This window comes from Myotis nattereri (genome assembly GCF_964212035.1).
Source record: "Myotis nattereri genome assembly, chromosome: 11".
In the NCBI taxonomy this organism is placed as follows: domain Eukaryota; kingdom Metazoa; phylum Chordata; class Mammalia; order Chiroptera; family Vespertilionidae; genus Myotis; species Myotis nattereri.
In genome coordinates this window covers 5,984,688-6,001,346 of record NC_138086.1, presented here as the reverse complement: position 1 = coordinate 6,001,346, position 16,659 = coordinate 5,984,688, and the positions used below count along the sequence as shown (strand labels likewise).

At 46.7% G+C, this 16,659-nt stretch overlaps 1 protein-coding gene across 1 annotated transcript in view; it reads right to left on the bottom strand.

Annotated features, from left to right (window-relative positions):
- RHEB (Ras homolog, mTORC1 binding) overlaps positions 1-12,232 on the bottom strand; it is a 46,269-nt gene extending 34,037 nt beyond the window's left edge. Inside the window, exon 1 of the mRNA XM_081101716.1 lies at positions 11,962-12,232. Coding sequence (XP_080957842.1) covers positions 11,962-12,013 — 52 coding nt within the window. The 5' untranslated portion in view covers positions 12,014-12,232. The remainder of the gene's footprint in view (positions 1-11,961) is intronic.
- Positions 12,233-16,659: the final 4,427 nt, after the last annotated feature.

The following is a 16,659-nucleotide window of genomic DNA, read 5'->3' as shown; positions in this document are numbered from 1 at the left end:
TGATATTTATTTTATATATTTAAATGCCATTTAACAAAGAAAAATCAAAAAAATGAGTTCGCGTGTCACCTCTGACAGGCGTGTCATAGGTTCGCCATCACTGCTCTAGACCAGGGGTGGGCAAACTTTTTGACTCGAGGGCCACAATGGGTTCTTAAACTGGACCGGAGGGCCGGAACAAAAGCATGGGTGGAGTGTTTGTGTGAACTAATATAAATTCAAAGTAAACATCATTACATAAAAGGGTACGGTCTTTTTTTTTTTTTTTTAGTTTTATTCATTTCAAACGGGCCGGATCCGGCCCGCAGGCCGTAGTTTGCCCACGGCTGCTCTAGACCATCGAAATGACAAGGCAAATGTGTGGACTGGTGGGCAGACCATCGCAAATCCTGGCCCTTTTCTACCATTTCTCATTTTAGCCAGTGGCACCATTACCCACTCAGGCACTCGTGCTAACCACCGAATGTTATCCTCAACGTTGCACACATCAAAGTTTGATTCTTTCTCTAATTAACAATCTTTAACATATTCAAGAGCATCTCAAATCTGTCTCCTCTTCATCTCACCAGCACTCCACTAGTACGTTATCTTTTTTTTTAAATTAAATCTTTATTGTTCAGATTATTACATTTGTTCCTCTTTCCCCCCCCCCCATAACTCCCCTCCTCCCAGTTCCTGCCCCACCCTCCGCCCTCACTCCCCACTGTCCTCATCCATAGGTGCACGATTTTTGTCCAGTCTCTTCTCGCATCTCCCACACCCCATCCCCCCCCCAAGAATAGTCAGTCCATTCCCTTTCTATGTCCCTGATTCTATTATAATCACCAGTTCATTCTGTACATCAGATGACTTATTCACTTGATTCTTAGATTCACTTGTTGATAGATGCATGTTTGTTGTTCATAATTTGTATCTTTATCTTTTTCTTCTTCTTCCTCTTCTTAAAGGATACCTTTCAGCATTTCATATAATACTGGTTTGGTGGTGATGAACTCTTTTAGCTTTTCCTTATCTGTGAAGCTCTTTATCTGACCTTCAATTCTGAATGATAGCTTTGCTGGATAAAGTAATCTTGGTTGTAGGTTCTTGGTATTCATCACTTTGAATATTTCTTGCCACTCCCTTCTGGCCTGCAAAGTTTCTGTTGAGAAATCAGCTGACAGTCGTATGGGTATTCCCTTGTAGGTAACTGACTTTCTTTCTCTTGCTGTTTTTAAGAGTCTCTCTTTGTCTTTTGCTCTTGGCATTTTAATTATGATGTGTCTTGGTGTGGTCCTCTTTGGATTCCTTTTGTTTGGGGTTCTCTGCACTTCCTGGACCTGTAAGTCTATTTCTTTCACCAGGTGGGGGAAGTTTTCTGTCATTATTTCTTCAAATAGGTTTTCAATATCTTGCTCTATCTCATCTTCTGGCACTCCTATAATTCTGATGTTGGTACGCTTGAAGCTGTCCCAGAGGCTCCTTACACTATCCTCGCATTTTCGGATTCTTTTTTCATTTTGCTTTTCTGGTTGGGTGTTTTTTGCTCCTTCGCATTTCAAATCTTTGACTTGATTCTTGCACTCCTCTGGTCTGCTGTTGGGAGTCTGTATAATATTCTTTATTTCAGTCAGTGTATGCTTAATTTCTAGTTGGTTCTTTATCACAACATCGAGGGTCTCATTAGATTTCTTGAGGATCTCACTACATTTATCGGCAGTTTCTAGAAAATTATTGAAAGACCTTAAAAGTGCAGTTTTTAGCTCTATATCCTCCATTTCTGTCATGTTTCTTTGTCTCCGCATTTTTTATGCTTTCTTGGTGCACCCCCTTGTGGTCTTTGTGCACAGTCTTGTTGTAGTTAAGCCTTGATTGTTGTCGGCAATACTGGGGGTGATTTGACCTCCAGGCTAACTGGCTATGAGAGTCAGCTGTGTCTGCAGTGGGAGAACTTCTATGCTGGATCTCTAGGGCGGTGCAAATCTAGCATTTGCCTAAGGCTATCCGGCAAATGCCTCTGTGCAGGGCTTGGGCGGGGCGGTCCCCGGGGATCTACAGGGCGGGCAGAGCAAGCAGTTATGGCTGCTCTCAGTTCCGTCCCCAGGGGCTCTGCCTCTCAGAGTCCCAGCCGAAGCCAGACAGTCCCGCTTCTCCCGTTTGAGTCTGGGTCCCTAGAGACTCGCCAGGATCTGGAGCTCAGAGTCTGAATCTCCCTCCTGATTGAAAACAACAACCGCGCCCTCCGCCTCCAGCCCACTCCGCATGCACTCCGCACCTTAGTATTTCACTTCAGCACTGCGCCTCCTCTGAGTCGGTATGCTATTCTCTTTCCTCCTAGTTGTAGAACTTCCACTCAGCCAGCCTTCCTCTGGTTCTGGATGATGTCCGTTCTGTCTTTTAGTTGTATTTTTGAAGTGGTTGTTCGAGGCAGCAAACTCCGGAGTTAACCTATGCCGCCATCTTGGTTCCCCTGGTAGCTTCTTGCAGGAGCCCCATGTTATCTTTAAAAAATATATTTTTTACTGATTTCCGAGAGGGAGAGGGAGAGACAGAAACATCAATAATGAGAGAGAATCATTGATTGGCTGCCTCTTGCACACTCCACACTGGGGATTGAGCCCATAACCTGGGCACATGCCCTGACCAGAAATCGAAAAGTGGCCTCCTGGTTCATAGGTCCATGCTCAAACACTGAGCCACACTGCTGGGCTGTCCGTGAGACCTTGATGGTGAACTTCAATACGTGGCTGTCTTCCCACTTCCCTTCCTGACTGCCCTCATCCCCGACACAGAGCAGTGGGGGGATCCTCTTGAGGATATAAAACAGGAGCAGCAAACTAGACCAGAGGCCAAATTTGCTCAGCCTATGAGCTACGAATAAGAATGGTTTTTACATCTTTTATTTTTCTTGTGTTAATCCTCATTTGAGGATATTTTTTCTATTGCTTTTCAGAGAGTGGAAAGGAGGGAGGGAAGAGGAGAGAGAGAGAGAAAAAAACAACCACCACATTGATGTCTCAAGACACTTTGACTGGTTGCCTCCAGCACACACCCTGATGGGGGCAGAGAGCGAACCAGTAACCCAGGTATGTGCCCTTGACCTGGAATCCAACCCGCAACTTTCTGGCACGGGCTTACACTCTAACCACTGAACCCACCATCCAGGGCTGGTTTTTACATCTTTAAATAGCTGAAAAGAATCAATAATATGTCATACTATGTAAAAATTAGATGAAATTCAGATGTCAGTGTCCATAAATAAAGTTTTATTGGCACACAGCCATGTCTACTTATTTATATACTGTCTGTAATGCTGTGTGATACAAAAGTTAGAAGGGAGCAGTTGCGAAAGAGGCCATGTGGCCTACAAAGCCTGACATAAATTTTCCATCTGGCCTTTTTCAGAAAATGTTTGCCAAGCCTGGTATAGACAAATCACCTTATGCTGCTTACAACCCTTCAGTGACTTTCTGCGTTTCTAGGAAGTCTAACATTTCCAACAGGGCCTACAAGGCTGTTCTTGGTAGACAGTTGGCATACAGATTAGTTCCTCGTGATCTCCTTGCCACTCACATCTTACTCTTCTCCTCATTCACCAGTCAACACCGGCCTTCTCTTTATTCCTCCTGAGTGCCAAGCTCTTTCTCACCCCAGGAGGTCTGCACATGCTGTTCCTTTCTACTGGAAGGCCCTGCCCTTCTTTTGCCCCCATGCTCCCCACCCTCTGCCCCACCAACTCCAGCTTTAATGACAGTTTGCTAGGGACAATTCTTCCGCCCCAACCATGGTTATGTTAGCTCTCCCTTGAATTATTTCTCTAAGCGTTTATCCCAAATGTTTTTAAATAGTAATTGTGTTATTATTTAGTGTTGGCTCTGGAACCACTGCTTAAATTCAAATCCTAGCTCTGCCACTAATAACTGACATAGGCCAAATCACTTAACCTTTCTGCAGCTCAGTTTCCTGCTCTGCAAAATAGGCATAATAATGGTACTTACCTCACAGAGTTCAGTAAGCACTTTTAAAACACCCGCCAATATCATTAGTAGAAACTGTTTACAGTGGTTCCTCACTAGATTGAGGCTCCTTGAAGGCAGAGATCAGGATGGCCCTAGCTTTTGTGACTAAGTACACGGGGCCTGGTACAGTGATGAACACCTATTTGAATTACATGTGACACTTAAATCACACACAGTTCTCTTCAAACAGTCATTTTAGAAATTCAATCTTTTGCGGACTGAAATCCTCTGGATAGAAGATGGATGATAAAAGCCCTCGACTCTTCCCCTGGAAATATGCACATCTCAGGGAAGCTCATGAACGGCAAGTGAAGAACCATGACTCTAAGCTGGCACTGCTCTTCAACACATGCCACCCAGACTGCAGAGAAGGCTCTTAGTGGTTCAGAATGCACAGTGAGAGCACGGCCAGGTAAAATGCTCAGAAACGGAATCCGGGTCTCAGCCTGTACACACACAGGAGGTTTCTTCTGAAACGTAAACACAAGGCTTTAATTTCAGGGCTTGCATTTTTGTGGTCCTCCTGCCCTCCAGTATGGAGCTCAGAGATGCTGTCAGCCACTCCTAGCCCCTGGTGTACTCCAGGCCACACAAACCAGGTCAGAAATTCACCATCCACATCTAGTCACTTCCCGGCAGACAGATCAGAAAGTCCATAGTGTGTTCCACTTCCGCTCACGCCAGGGCGTGTCTCCAGTTTGCCAAAGTCATTCCAAATCCTCTCCTTCTGGATGTTCAGCTATGGTTGAATTTCGCCATATGTTTTATTCAGTAACTCATACAAGTCATGAACAAGAATAAAGAGAACCTATATTTTAAAATATTCTCTTTAAAATAAATTCCAAATGTGATTGAGACTTGATGAAAAGCAAGTGATCAGCCAGATGCATTTATATCTAAGACATACAAAAGCATTTCCATTTCAGAAAACTATATTAACTGTAAAAGCCAGTATCTTTGTTTCCATGTTCACAAATTATTTACCCTGCCATCACAGTTACTTTTAATCTTGCAAAAAGAAGGACCACACATATTGTTAAAACACCAATTTGTTTCAAAATTCCACCCCCACCTCAGGCTTTCTTCAAGTAAGTAAGCACAAGAGAAATGGGGGAAGGGTGGTGGGGAGGTAAGGGAACTCAATTATGTTACAGTTACACCATCAGCCAAGGACAGGTAGGAGTGAACTGTTGAGATCCTTAAATTGCCTACTTCCACTTGTCCACAAAGCCCTACACAAGGATCCTCAACAATATACATTTAGAAATATGAAAATACTAAGATAGTATTCCACACAAAAAATAAAATAAAGTAGTATTCCAGGACCTCTATGTTTTGAGATACTAAGTTTATCAGTTTAAGACAGTGATTTCTCTATCAACTGTTAAGACTTAATTTGGTACTTCAGGATAAACCAGAAACAAGAATAAAGGTTCTCTAAGTGTGATCACTAAAGACTGCATAATGCTTTAACTTGTACAATCATGTCCAAGTTCAGTTTTGGTTTAGCCCAATAACTAAGTACAACCTACTCATGAACAATATTAAAATCACTAATATTGTAGACCTACACTAGGGAAAGTGGTGTACATTTTAACTTCATAATCACAGGTAGAGATGGCTGTTTCTCATTTGTGATCAAGTGGCTGTTTTTACTTCCACCCTGTTACCTGTATTTGAACCATGTCAGTTCAGTATTTAATATACAGGTCTTGGGTATGCTGCTACCCTCGGTGATTTTTATTATTTGGGGGGAGCCTCACCCTTACCAGGTCAAAAAACAACACGCCCCAAATTGCACCACAATCAGAGGCCAAGTCAACTGGTACTGAGATACCCTCACTCTCCTCAGGCTTTAGCAACTCCCTGCTTACTGCTCAGGAGGAATGACTCCCTACCGTTCCTGCCAGGCCCTGCAAAATCCAGCTACTGACTACCTTCCCAACTTAATTTCCTACTCCCACCTCATTATGCTCGAGCCACCCCGCTTCCTTCTGTCCCATGCAGGCAGGCAAAGTTCTTCCGGCCCCCTCCATCCTTGTCTCTCATGCCCCATCCCTGCCTCAGGATGCTGCAGGGCCTCCTGGGAAGGCTCCTCAGCAGTCACCACAGCAGCTAGGATGCAGCTGGTCTTGATCTGACTCTGCACAATAGTGAGCAATCTAGCAAGATTCTGTACACCACAGTGTAATGGTTCTCAAAGTGCAGCCTGGAGACCTTTTCAAGGGACTCATGAGGTCAAAGCTATTTTCATAAAAATGCTAAGGTATTATCTGCCTTTTTAACTATTTTCATATTTGCAGTAATGGTGCAAAACCAATGGTGGGTAATACCACTAGCTTGGTACCCCTCAGCACAAATCAGGACAGTGGGAGCAAGCTGTAGAAAGTCACCATATTCTTCACTACCATGTACCAACATTAAAAAATAAAAAGCCATTTTCACTTAACAGTGTTCTTGAGGAAGCAGTAAAATTATTACTTTTATTAAATCTTGACCCTTAAGAGCATGTCCTTTTAGTATTCTGCATGACAAAACATGATATATGCACGGAGCATCCTGCTACGTACTGAAGTGTGATGGTTGTCTCCAAACGAGGCAACTGGTTGCAAAGTGATCTGAAATAGCCACTTTAATCATGGAACACCATTTTTCCTTTCAAGACTGACCAACAAATGATCATTATTTCAAATGTGGGTATTTGGCAGACATTTTCTTGAAAATGAAAGAAATGAGACTGTCACTTCAAGTAAAACTGCTAGCACTTTTCCAACAATTAAATTCAAACTTTCAAGAGGAAATTAAGTTGGAAAACTTGCATCATTCAAGGTGAGCTTAACAGCTTCCCAGTATCCAGATTTTTCTGAGACTGGTGATGACATTAAATGTGACTTTTAAAAGTATTTACATATTGAAATGTATCAAAATGTAGAAGGATCTACAAAACAGTGGACCAATATTTTCCAAATAACCAATGTATGATGTAACAAAATCAGGCATGGGCAGAAGACCCATTCAAAGTGCAAAACAACCCAATAGAGTCCAATGTAACAAGGCAGAAACTTCATCCATATGACTTCATATTGCACACTACAACTAACCTTTAAGAAACTACCACCTGTGAAGTTTCAGTGGGTATCAAAGAATGCCCACAATTATCTGAGAAAGCTATTAAATACACCCCCCTTTCCCAACTATGTAGCTGTGCAGGCTGGACTCCCTTCAAACACCCTATCAAAACCCAGTTGCTTATTTTTTTTTTTTTTTTTTGTAGAAACTGATGGAAATGCAAGGGACTCAGAAGAGCCAAAACAATCTTGAAAAAGAATAAAGTTAGAAGACTCACTCATCCCTATTTTGAAACTTACTACAAAACCACAGTCATCAAGACAGTGTGATACTGACATATGGACATACATATAGATCATAGGAATAGAGTCCAGAAATAAATTTTCCCTCACATTTCTGGTCACTCAATTTTTGACAAGGATGTCAAGACAATTCATAGAAGGAAGAATAGTCTTAAAAAAAAGGGGGGGGGGGCTGAAAAAAAGGCTGGGACAACTTGATGCCCACATGTAAAAGAATGAAGTTGTACCTCTATTTCCTATCATATGCAAAAATTAACTCTGAATATATCATAAACTTAAATGTAAGAGCTAAAATATAAAACACTGAGGAGAAAACACAGTATTAAGTCCACACGGCCCTGGATAAAGCTTCAAAGGAAGCAAAAAGTTTCCACCCACAGAATGAAAATTACTTGCAAATTATGTATGATACCACTGTCCCCATAAAGATGGCTAGAATAAAACGGACAGACAATAACAAGTGTTGGTGACTGGTGAGGATGTGGAGAAACTGAAAGCAATGTCAGTTGCTGATGGGAATATAAAAATGGCACAGCTGCTTTGGAAAACAATTTGACAGTTCCTCTAAATGTTAAACATAAAGTTACTCTATGTCCCAGCAATTCCACTCCCACAAATATACCCAAGATAAATGAAAACATACACTTCATACAATTAACACAAAAATTTGTACAGGAATGTTCATAACAGCATTATTCATAATAGCCAAAATGTAGAAACAACTTACATGTTCATCAGTTGACGAATGTAGAAATAAAATGTGTTATATCCAAACAATGGAATATTATTTGGTAATAAAAAGGTAAATTCATAGAAACAGAAAGTAGACTAGTGGATGCCAGGGGCTGAGGGGAAGGGAAGACAAGGAGTGACTGCTAATGGGCACAGTTTCTTTCTGGAGTGATAAGGGTAAAGTATGGATGAGTATATTCTACATGGACATTTAGTAACATTCAGCACTGAAAGTGATAACCACAAATGCAAACTCTGGTTATTCTCTTGTACAGAACAATGAATGATTAAAAAAAAAAAGTTAACACCAGCGAGGCTCAGTGGTTGAGTGCTGACCTATGAATCATGTTCAATTCCCGGTCAGGGCAACCTACCCGGATTGTGGGCTCGCTCCCCAGTAGGGGGCATGAAGGAGGCAGCCGATCAATGTACTTTCTCATCATTGATGTTTCTATCTCTTTCTCCCTCTTTGAAATCAATAATATATAAAAAGTATAGCCCTAGCTGGTTTGACTCAGTGGACAGAGCGTCGGGCCTGCGGACCGAAGGGTCCTGGGTTCAATTCCAGTCAAGGGAACATACCCTGGTTGCAGGCTCTGGGCACGTGCAGGAAGCAACCAATCGATGTGTTTCTCTCACATCGACATTTCTTCCCCTCTCTAAAATCAATGGAAAAATATCCTCGGTGAGGATTAAAAAAAAATTATAAAAAGAACTTCAAGCTTCAACACAAGGTGACCACAGCAGGACTACCACCTCCCACCCCATACACAACCTCAAAATGTTATTAAGCACTTGAACATACAATTTCACATACTAACAGATTTTATACATGTTTTACCTTAAAATATTTCAGTGAAATGTGTCCAAAAAGGATGATTTAAAAATAGACAGTAAACGAGAACACAATTGGCTTGTATTCTATTTGGAACAAATTTGATGCTATCTTTTCTTGTGAAGTATACAAATCAAAGGAAGCATCTTCCCTACTACCTAAAACATTTGAGAAGGTCATATTTGGAGTTACTTTTTGCTAAATTGCCTTTTATAAAACAGAGTGGTTTCATTTTCTCTCATGATTGTTCACATTCCTGTGATCCCCTCTTTCATTAACCTCAGAGGCTTACATATGGGAAACAAACTTTTGGATTACTAGTATGCTCTGATGGCAAACTAGATTACCAAAGCCTCTCTAGAAAATTCCAGTGAAAGATGCACCAGATTTTATTTGAAGATAGTTACTGACACTACAACTTTAACTTGAGTAAGTTGAGCTACCTCCTCTATGGGACTACTTGTTTGTATTAGAAACAATGGGTGTAAGGGAGCTGGGACACTTGTCCACCACTAAACAATTAATACAAAGCACTCCCTGAAAGCCAGCCTGCGTTATAGGTGACGTGGCCTTAACTGCTTAACACTGTAAACAACAGGAAAAGTACTTCAGGGGACAAATGAGTCGTATAAATTATTTGAGAATTGTCTTTTCCTTACCGATAGTTTCATCAGTGTTTAAAAAATGGTAACATTTAGTAGTTTTATCTGAAGGCAAGATTTTAAAATAAAGTCTGTGGCATGGTTAAAACTCACTAGTCAAAATGGCATAAGATATTTAATCAAGAGAACATTCTGAGAAAAGTATGGTTTCTAGTCGTGCCTTTTTCTACCACTCTACCTCATCAAAATGACACAACAGCTTAACAATACAAAATAACACAATCTAGAAACACAATACTCCAACTTCTCTGGTACAGCACCATCTGCAAGCAGACATGCCAGTAAACTCCTGGAGTCTGAAGACTGAATCATTCTCCCAAGAGTGGCCAGTACAGGGAATCAGGGAATTACTTCCTTTTTGATGCTGGCAAAACAAAACAGAAGACCCCACAAACCCCAAAGTGTCCTGATTCATAACAAAGGTCAACAACTCAAAAATCAAATACAAAGCCTGGGAGTAATTTAACCTTTACCTCAATCGTCACTACCCCTGAAAGTAAACGTGGAGAAAATGGAAGAGGTCATTATATTGAGGGCACAGGGAATAGGGACTAGAACGGAATCTGTGCCCCTGGGAGGCTACTTAGAAGAGCCCTGAACAAACAGCAGTCACACTAAGTGTCTGTGAAGCGACCTGTCACCTCTGGGTGTTTAGGAGGGGGATGACCAGAAGGAAGACGAAACAGAAGGATCTCAATGGAACATAAGCAACTTTTTTTAGCAAAAGTGATAGAACAGTAGCCTTGCTTACTGAATCCCAGAATCATCTCAAGAATCTCAAGGGGTAAGTAAGTAAGTGCGGATCGCTGGGGCATCTTTTGCGTTGAAATCTGGTAGCCCGGGTACCTGTCACGTGTCACCTGATTACTCGGAGGGCTAGCTTCAGTTAGTGGGCCCTGCTCATGTGTTAGACGGAGCTCACGCAAGAGCCAGGCTATGTCATAGGCCCACTCTTCAAACGCAGAGGAGGCAACAGCGCAGATAAGCGAGGGCTGGGCGGCTCGGGCTGCCAGTAAAGGCTGCACGCCGGTGCCATATGGGCGCTCGGGGCGTGGGCTGTTGGCCACCCCACAGGCCTCACTTGGACGCATGGCCCTTCATGGCGGCAGCTGTCAGGGCTGTCACCTCCGCTTCCCCCACATATGCTTACGACTTGACACCGCCCCGCCCCAGGGGTGCCCGATGACTCGGAGCCTCCGGACCCCTCGCGCCAGCACCGAGGAAGCGACGACAAAAGGGTGAGCAAGCAGGCTGGAGCCCATCTTGGTCAAAGAGCACAGACCCTGGCACGGGCGGTGGAAAAGGGGGGGGGGCGCAGAAAGCGGAGTCGGGGAGTCCTTCCCCGGGAGCCGCTGGCAGCTACAGGCTCCCCGAGGGCAGCGGCCCCCTCCCCTGCAACCACCGGCGACCCAAACCCTCGCTCTCACCTTCCTCCCCCCACGGTCAAGTGCGCATCTTCCTCACACAGGTCCTTCTTAAAACAACACGAAGAGATCCAATTCCCCTGGCTGCTGGTTGTCCGAGACAAAAAATAAGGCCTCGCCCAGAAACACGGTGAAGTTCCACGGTTCTGCTTTCTCACTTTTTTTTTTTTTTTTTTTGGCCCCCTGTCCGCCCCGCACCCCGTCACAGATCACCCCGGCTCGGCAAAGCGGCGACTGCCAGCAAGTTTCAAATACATGTCAGCCCTTTGGGGGGAACAACAACAAACTTTTGAATGACTTCAGCAGCGTGATCACAGCGCCTGACCTTATTTTCTCGGGAGAAAATAGGACACCGAGACCAGGAACTGACCGCCCCGCCGCCCTCCCACTGGGCGGGCGGCACACGGGGCTGCCGACGCCGGCTGCCTCTGCTCTCTTCGGCAGGAAACGCGCCCTCAGCAGCCACACGGCCCGGCTTTCTTTAGAATGTGAACTTCCACACCGACAGAGAAGCCCGAGGCGCCGCTTCCTTTGTTAAAACCCCACGGACTTGCTTCACTTCGGGGCGGAAAGGCTGCTGGCGGCGATCACCACCGCGCGCCGCGAAGAGGCGGGGAGACAGGTGCGCTCTCTCCCCCCGCGGGTGCCCGCGGCGGCTCGGGCAGCGGCCGACCCCTCCGGCGCCACCCGGGGCCCGGCCCAACCCAACTCCCCGGGCGTCCGCGGCCTCCCCGACTCGTCCTCCGCGCGCCCGGCCGCCCCGCGGGGCCCGGCCTCGCCGCCGCCTCCGCTCAAAATGGATATGGCGGCGGCGGGCGGCTGGTTACGAAACGCGCGGCCGCCACATGGCCGCGCCGGCCCCAAACTTGGCCGGGCCCGCCGAGTCCCGGCGCCCAGGCGAGGCCGGGCCGGGCGCTTGGAGGCCGCGCCGTCACTCACCCACAGACCGGTAGCCCAGGATCGCGATCTTCCGGGACTTGGACTGCGGCATCTTGGCGGCCTCCTCAGCCCCAGGCCAACCACATGAACCGCGGCGGCGGCGACTCCTGTGCTGCGATCCGCGGCGGCCGCGCCGGGGCAGAGCGGCATCCAGGGGCGGGGCGGGCGGGCGCGGCTGCCTCCGCTCCTCGCTCGCGCGCCCAACCGCCCGGAACCGCCGCGCGGCCCCGCCCCCAAACACGCCCACGTGACCGCCGCCGCCGCCGCCGCCCGCCCCGCCGTGACTGCGTCAGCGTCGCCCTCCCCGCCGGGGCGGCCGCTCCCGCCCCCGAAACGCACGGAGGTGGGGCGGACGACGTTTTACTTTAAAGGGGAAAGAGGGGACGCTCAGAAGCCTCGGGAAAAGTCACGACGGAAACTCGCTGCGTCATGGCCCTCCCACCGTCTTCCGCCGATGTTTAATTACGCCAGTTGGCCCAGAGCACCGATTGGACGACTCCCGCCCGCCCGCGCGACGACGCGGCGGAAACTCCGTCTCCCATTGGGGGCGGCGGAGAGGCAGCCCCAGGGCGGGGCTGCTCGAACGGAGCTAAAAATAAAACCGGGCAGCCGCCGCGCGCGTGTGCGCCTGCGGGGTTTGAAGGCTTTGAATGTCGCCTGGCGTGGGGGTTCGGTGGGGGGTGGGGGTGGAGGAAGAAGCTGGCTTCTCAGTGATTGGTTAAGAGCAGGGCGAGGGGCGGGGTTAGCTGTGGAAGGCACGGTCATTGGTGAGCCGCTGAGAGATCGGCGAACTGGCTCCCGCTGAGCCCTTAAAAGGTGTGAGACGCGAGGCGTGAGGTCGTTACCTGCTAGCCTCCGGGTTTCCTGCGTTTTCCTTTTTTAGTCTCTTCGCTATGGTGGTGTTAGTAAGTCTGGATTTGAGAAAGTATTTGGTGATTAAACCTAATCCGCTGGTGATGGGAACGATAAAGTAAAATAAAAGACACCCGCAGTGAAGGACTGTGGGAAGAATAAAATGTGTTAATTCAAAATGTTTTGCATGTCATTCAAAAAGTTTGCGCCTCATCAGTTGATTTCTACTCTGCGACATGCGGACCCCGCAGACCTCACAGATCAACACATCTTTAATTTTCGACACTTGCGTGGCTAATTGAGTAGACAAACTCAGTGGGCTGAGCATCATCCCGTGGACCGGGAGGTCCCAGGTCCCGGGAGGTCCCAGTCTGGGCACATGCCCAGCTTGCGGGTTCGGTCCCCAGTAGGGGGCGTGCAGGAGGCGGCCCATCGGTGGTTCTCATTGATGTTTCTATCTCTCTCCCCCTCTCTTCCTCTCTGAAATCAATTAAAAAAAGAGAAAGAGGAGGGGGAGGGGGAGGAGAAGGAGGAGGAGAACCGTCCTTCCAGAGGGGATCTAATCCGCTGGGCTCGCGCCCTAGTGTGGGCTGACCTCTCCAGACGCTGCTCTATTTTCCACAAAAGGCGCCCTGACAGCCCTTTTCCTGGTGGCGGTGGAGCGCTGTTGGGTGGCACCGATTTTGAATGCAGGAAGGGGCGCCAGCAGGGAGGCCTTGGTCACGGGAAATGAACGGGAAAGCACGGCCTGCGAAATGAAGCGATCAGGTTTCCAGCCAGGGAGACTTCCCGCATAGTGGACACTCGTTGCCCTTGGTGGTTGTGGAAAAAAAAAAAAAAAGCAGGTACCCCGCTGCTCCTATGAATGCCCCTGTTGTCACCAGTCTGTTGGACAGTGTTGACCTGCTTAGCCGGACAACCGCTTGCTGGTCGCGGCCCATTGCCTTTCCCCGTGAGCACAGAGAAGGGACCCTCAGGAAGCTGAGCCCCAAGACTGGATTCATCGGTATGAAGAATTAGAGGTGACCGTCCGGTAGATGTGCCTTGCTGAATGAGAACACCGGTGTGAAGGCAGAATCCTTTCCATGCTCAGCTCTTGTACTCCTAGGAGAGGGGCCGAGGACATTCTTATTTGGAGGGTCTATAGAAGCCCCAGGCGACCAGCTGCAACTGAAAAGTATCTTTGAAGTTCTGTGCTTTAACTGAATGGATTTGTGATTCTACTCTATAATTAGTTGAAATATTTGAAAACTTCAGCTCTTAAAATGGACTCTCCAAGAAAATGTATCATTGTTATCCTGGGCGTTTGGGTGCCCCCTACCACAGTATTTTGAACTGATGGTAGGGGGTTGTGAAATCAGCGTAATGGATGTCACCTTTAAAAAAGAAAATAGAACAGAATAGAGAAAATGGTGAGGGGAAGTATTGTCTCATGGCATTTTTGCTCACAGTGAGGTAAGTATGACCTCATGACATTTGTGTGTGTGTGGTATGTCACAGATGTGCTATATACGTATATATTGTGTACTGAGTTCCACTGTAAAATGTATTTCTTACTGTGGTTGCCTCAAAAAGTTTGATAGCACTGCCCTAACCTGGGAATATTAGGAGTCCAGATGGAGAAGTGCAGTTGTAAAACACAAATTCATTCAAGAACTGTTCCAACTGTCTTAAATCCTTTAAAGTCTGTCAGGCCCAGGAGTCTTGAAGATTCCTTTATCCCAGAGTGGGGAGAATTTGGTTTAATAAGTCACTCAGATTATCTAAAATAATTGGGATTGATGGTATGAATTCACATAGAAATAACTGACTGCAGCCAGACCTTTTAGGAACACAGGTGGGAGAAATGGACTTGCTTCTAAATTCAAAGTCCTTCCACCCATTGAGATCACTTGTTAACCTTTGAGCAGCTGGAACTTCTGGCACCAATAACGTCTCTTCAGGTTCCGGTTCGGAGCTGCTCTGTCTTTGGCCTCTGCATGCTGCCTTCTCTGTGTGTCCTTCCACTCTGTTCTGTTTCTCTGGGAACTGAGAACGCTGTCTCTTCCATTTATATTCCAGAGAGAGAACATGATTGGTTTAGCAATTACCATCAGCTCTTGAGTGAGGAGCTCATGCTAAACCTGCGGGTTGGCCAGGTAAGCCCTGCTGGTCTAAACCGCTGGGGTTGGTGGGTAAGACAGTTCACGGCAGTTATCTGAAGCATGAACTGTCCACTATCATGGGATCATTCTTAACTTTCTGTAAACAATAACAAGTCCAATGACATCTGACTTCTAGTTCCAGCATATATATTTTTAATTCCCAGGGGTAATATACAAAACTTTTTTTCTATCTTCGGGTTAGACTAAGAAAGAGAAAAGTGGAAACCACTGCTATGCTTGTATTTAGTAAGAGGACATTTGTGAAATTGTTTTATGTTGGGGAGCACACGAGACTTGGCTGGAAAGTTGTCAGGAGGACATTCTGAGAAAAGGGGAGTGTGTGGAAGGCCGCCTGCCCTGTTTATAGGAATTCTGACTAAGGGGAGTGTTGAAGGTGGAGCCCCTAATTATTCCTTGACCTTTCCAAACAAGTCTGTGCACATGCAGACCCCCTGGTGTTTACTGGACTCCTTATACTTAACCCCTGGATGCCCTGGCCTAGAGGACAACGTAACATGTGTCCTCCCAAGGTTACTCACCCTACTGATTGCATCTAAAGATAAAAATTCCAAGAAAGCCTAACCAGGCAGGCAATTGAGGCTGCTTGGACCCTTGAGCCAGACAAGCCCCTTAGCCCTCTCCCCACATGAAACTGTGTTGGAGTAATCTGTTCATCTGTCGTTCAGGGGCTGCTGGTCGGCCCCGGCCATTTTACCTTTTTAACACGTGAAAGAGTGACCCTCTATGAAAGTAGACATGGAGGCATATAGTTGTTTAAGTATGTGATGAAGGAAGATTGGAGAAGAACTAGACTCCCCTTAATCGTGGCACAAGCCAACCCAGACAGACCTGTTATGTGTCACATGGGGTATTGTTTAAAGCGAACCACGCAGGCTGGGGAAACGTGCCAAGGTCATTTCGTTGTGTGGTTATATTGTTGGAGTCAAGGGGACAGGTCCTACTCTTGTGGACGGGGGCATGGATTTCTCAGCAGGGCCTTGACCGGCCTGCCCTCAGCATCCTAGCATGAGGCCATCCTGGGCAAGGCAACGATTTCCACGGGGGTGACAGAAAACCCTCTACTCTCTGAAGCCAGGGATCAGTCTGGCCTCAACCCTGAGGTATGGAGTTGCATGGAGTGCTCCCAGAAGAGGGAATTGGAGTAAGCCAGCCCTAAGAGCATGGATGTAAGCCATGCTTGAGGGAGGAAGTCGGCTCAGCAAGGAGTTCTCAGGACAGGTCTGGGCCTATGCAGTAGTTGTAAATTGTTCTTAACCGATAGGGGTTGAATATCCCCCCACCCCAAGATATACTGCAGTACCATCCCATTCAGAATGTGATCTTATTTGGAAGTAGGGCTGTTGGGGGAGGGGGTAATTGGTTAGGATGGGGTCATGCTAGAGTAGCCTGGGCCCTGATCCAATATGACCAGTGTCCTCCTGAGAAGAAGGGACTCAGGCACACAGACACAGAGGGAAGATAACCGGCAAGCCATGTGACAACAGAGGCAGAGACTGGGGTGATGCTGCCATAGCCAAGGAACACCTGGAGTCACCAGAAGCAAAAGAGGCAAGGAGGGATTCTCTCCTAGAGACAGAGGGAGCGCAGCCTTGCTGACACCTTGATTTTGAAGTCTAGCCTCCAGAACTGTGAGACACCTGTTCCCAAGAGCCGGTGTGACACACCTGGGGGTGCTCAGGAA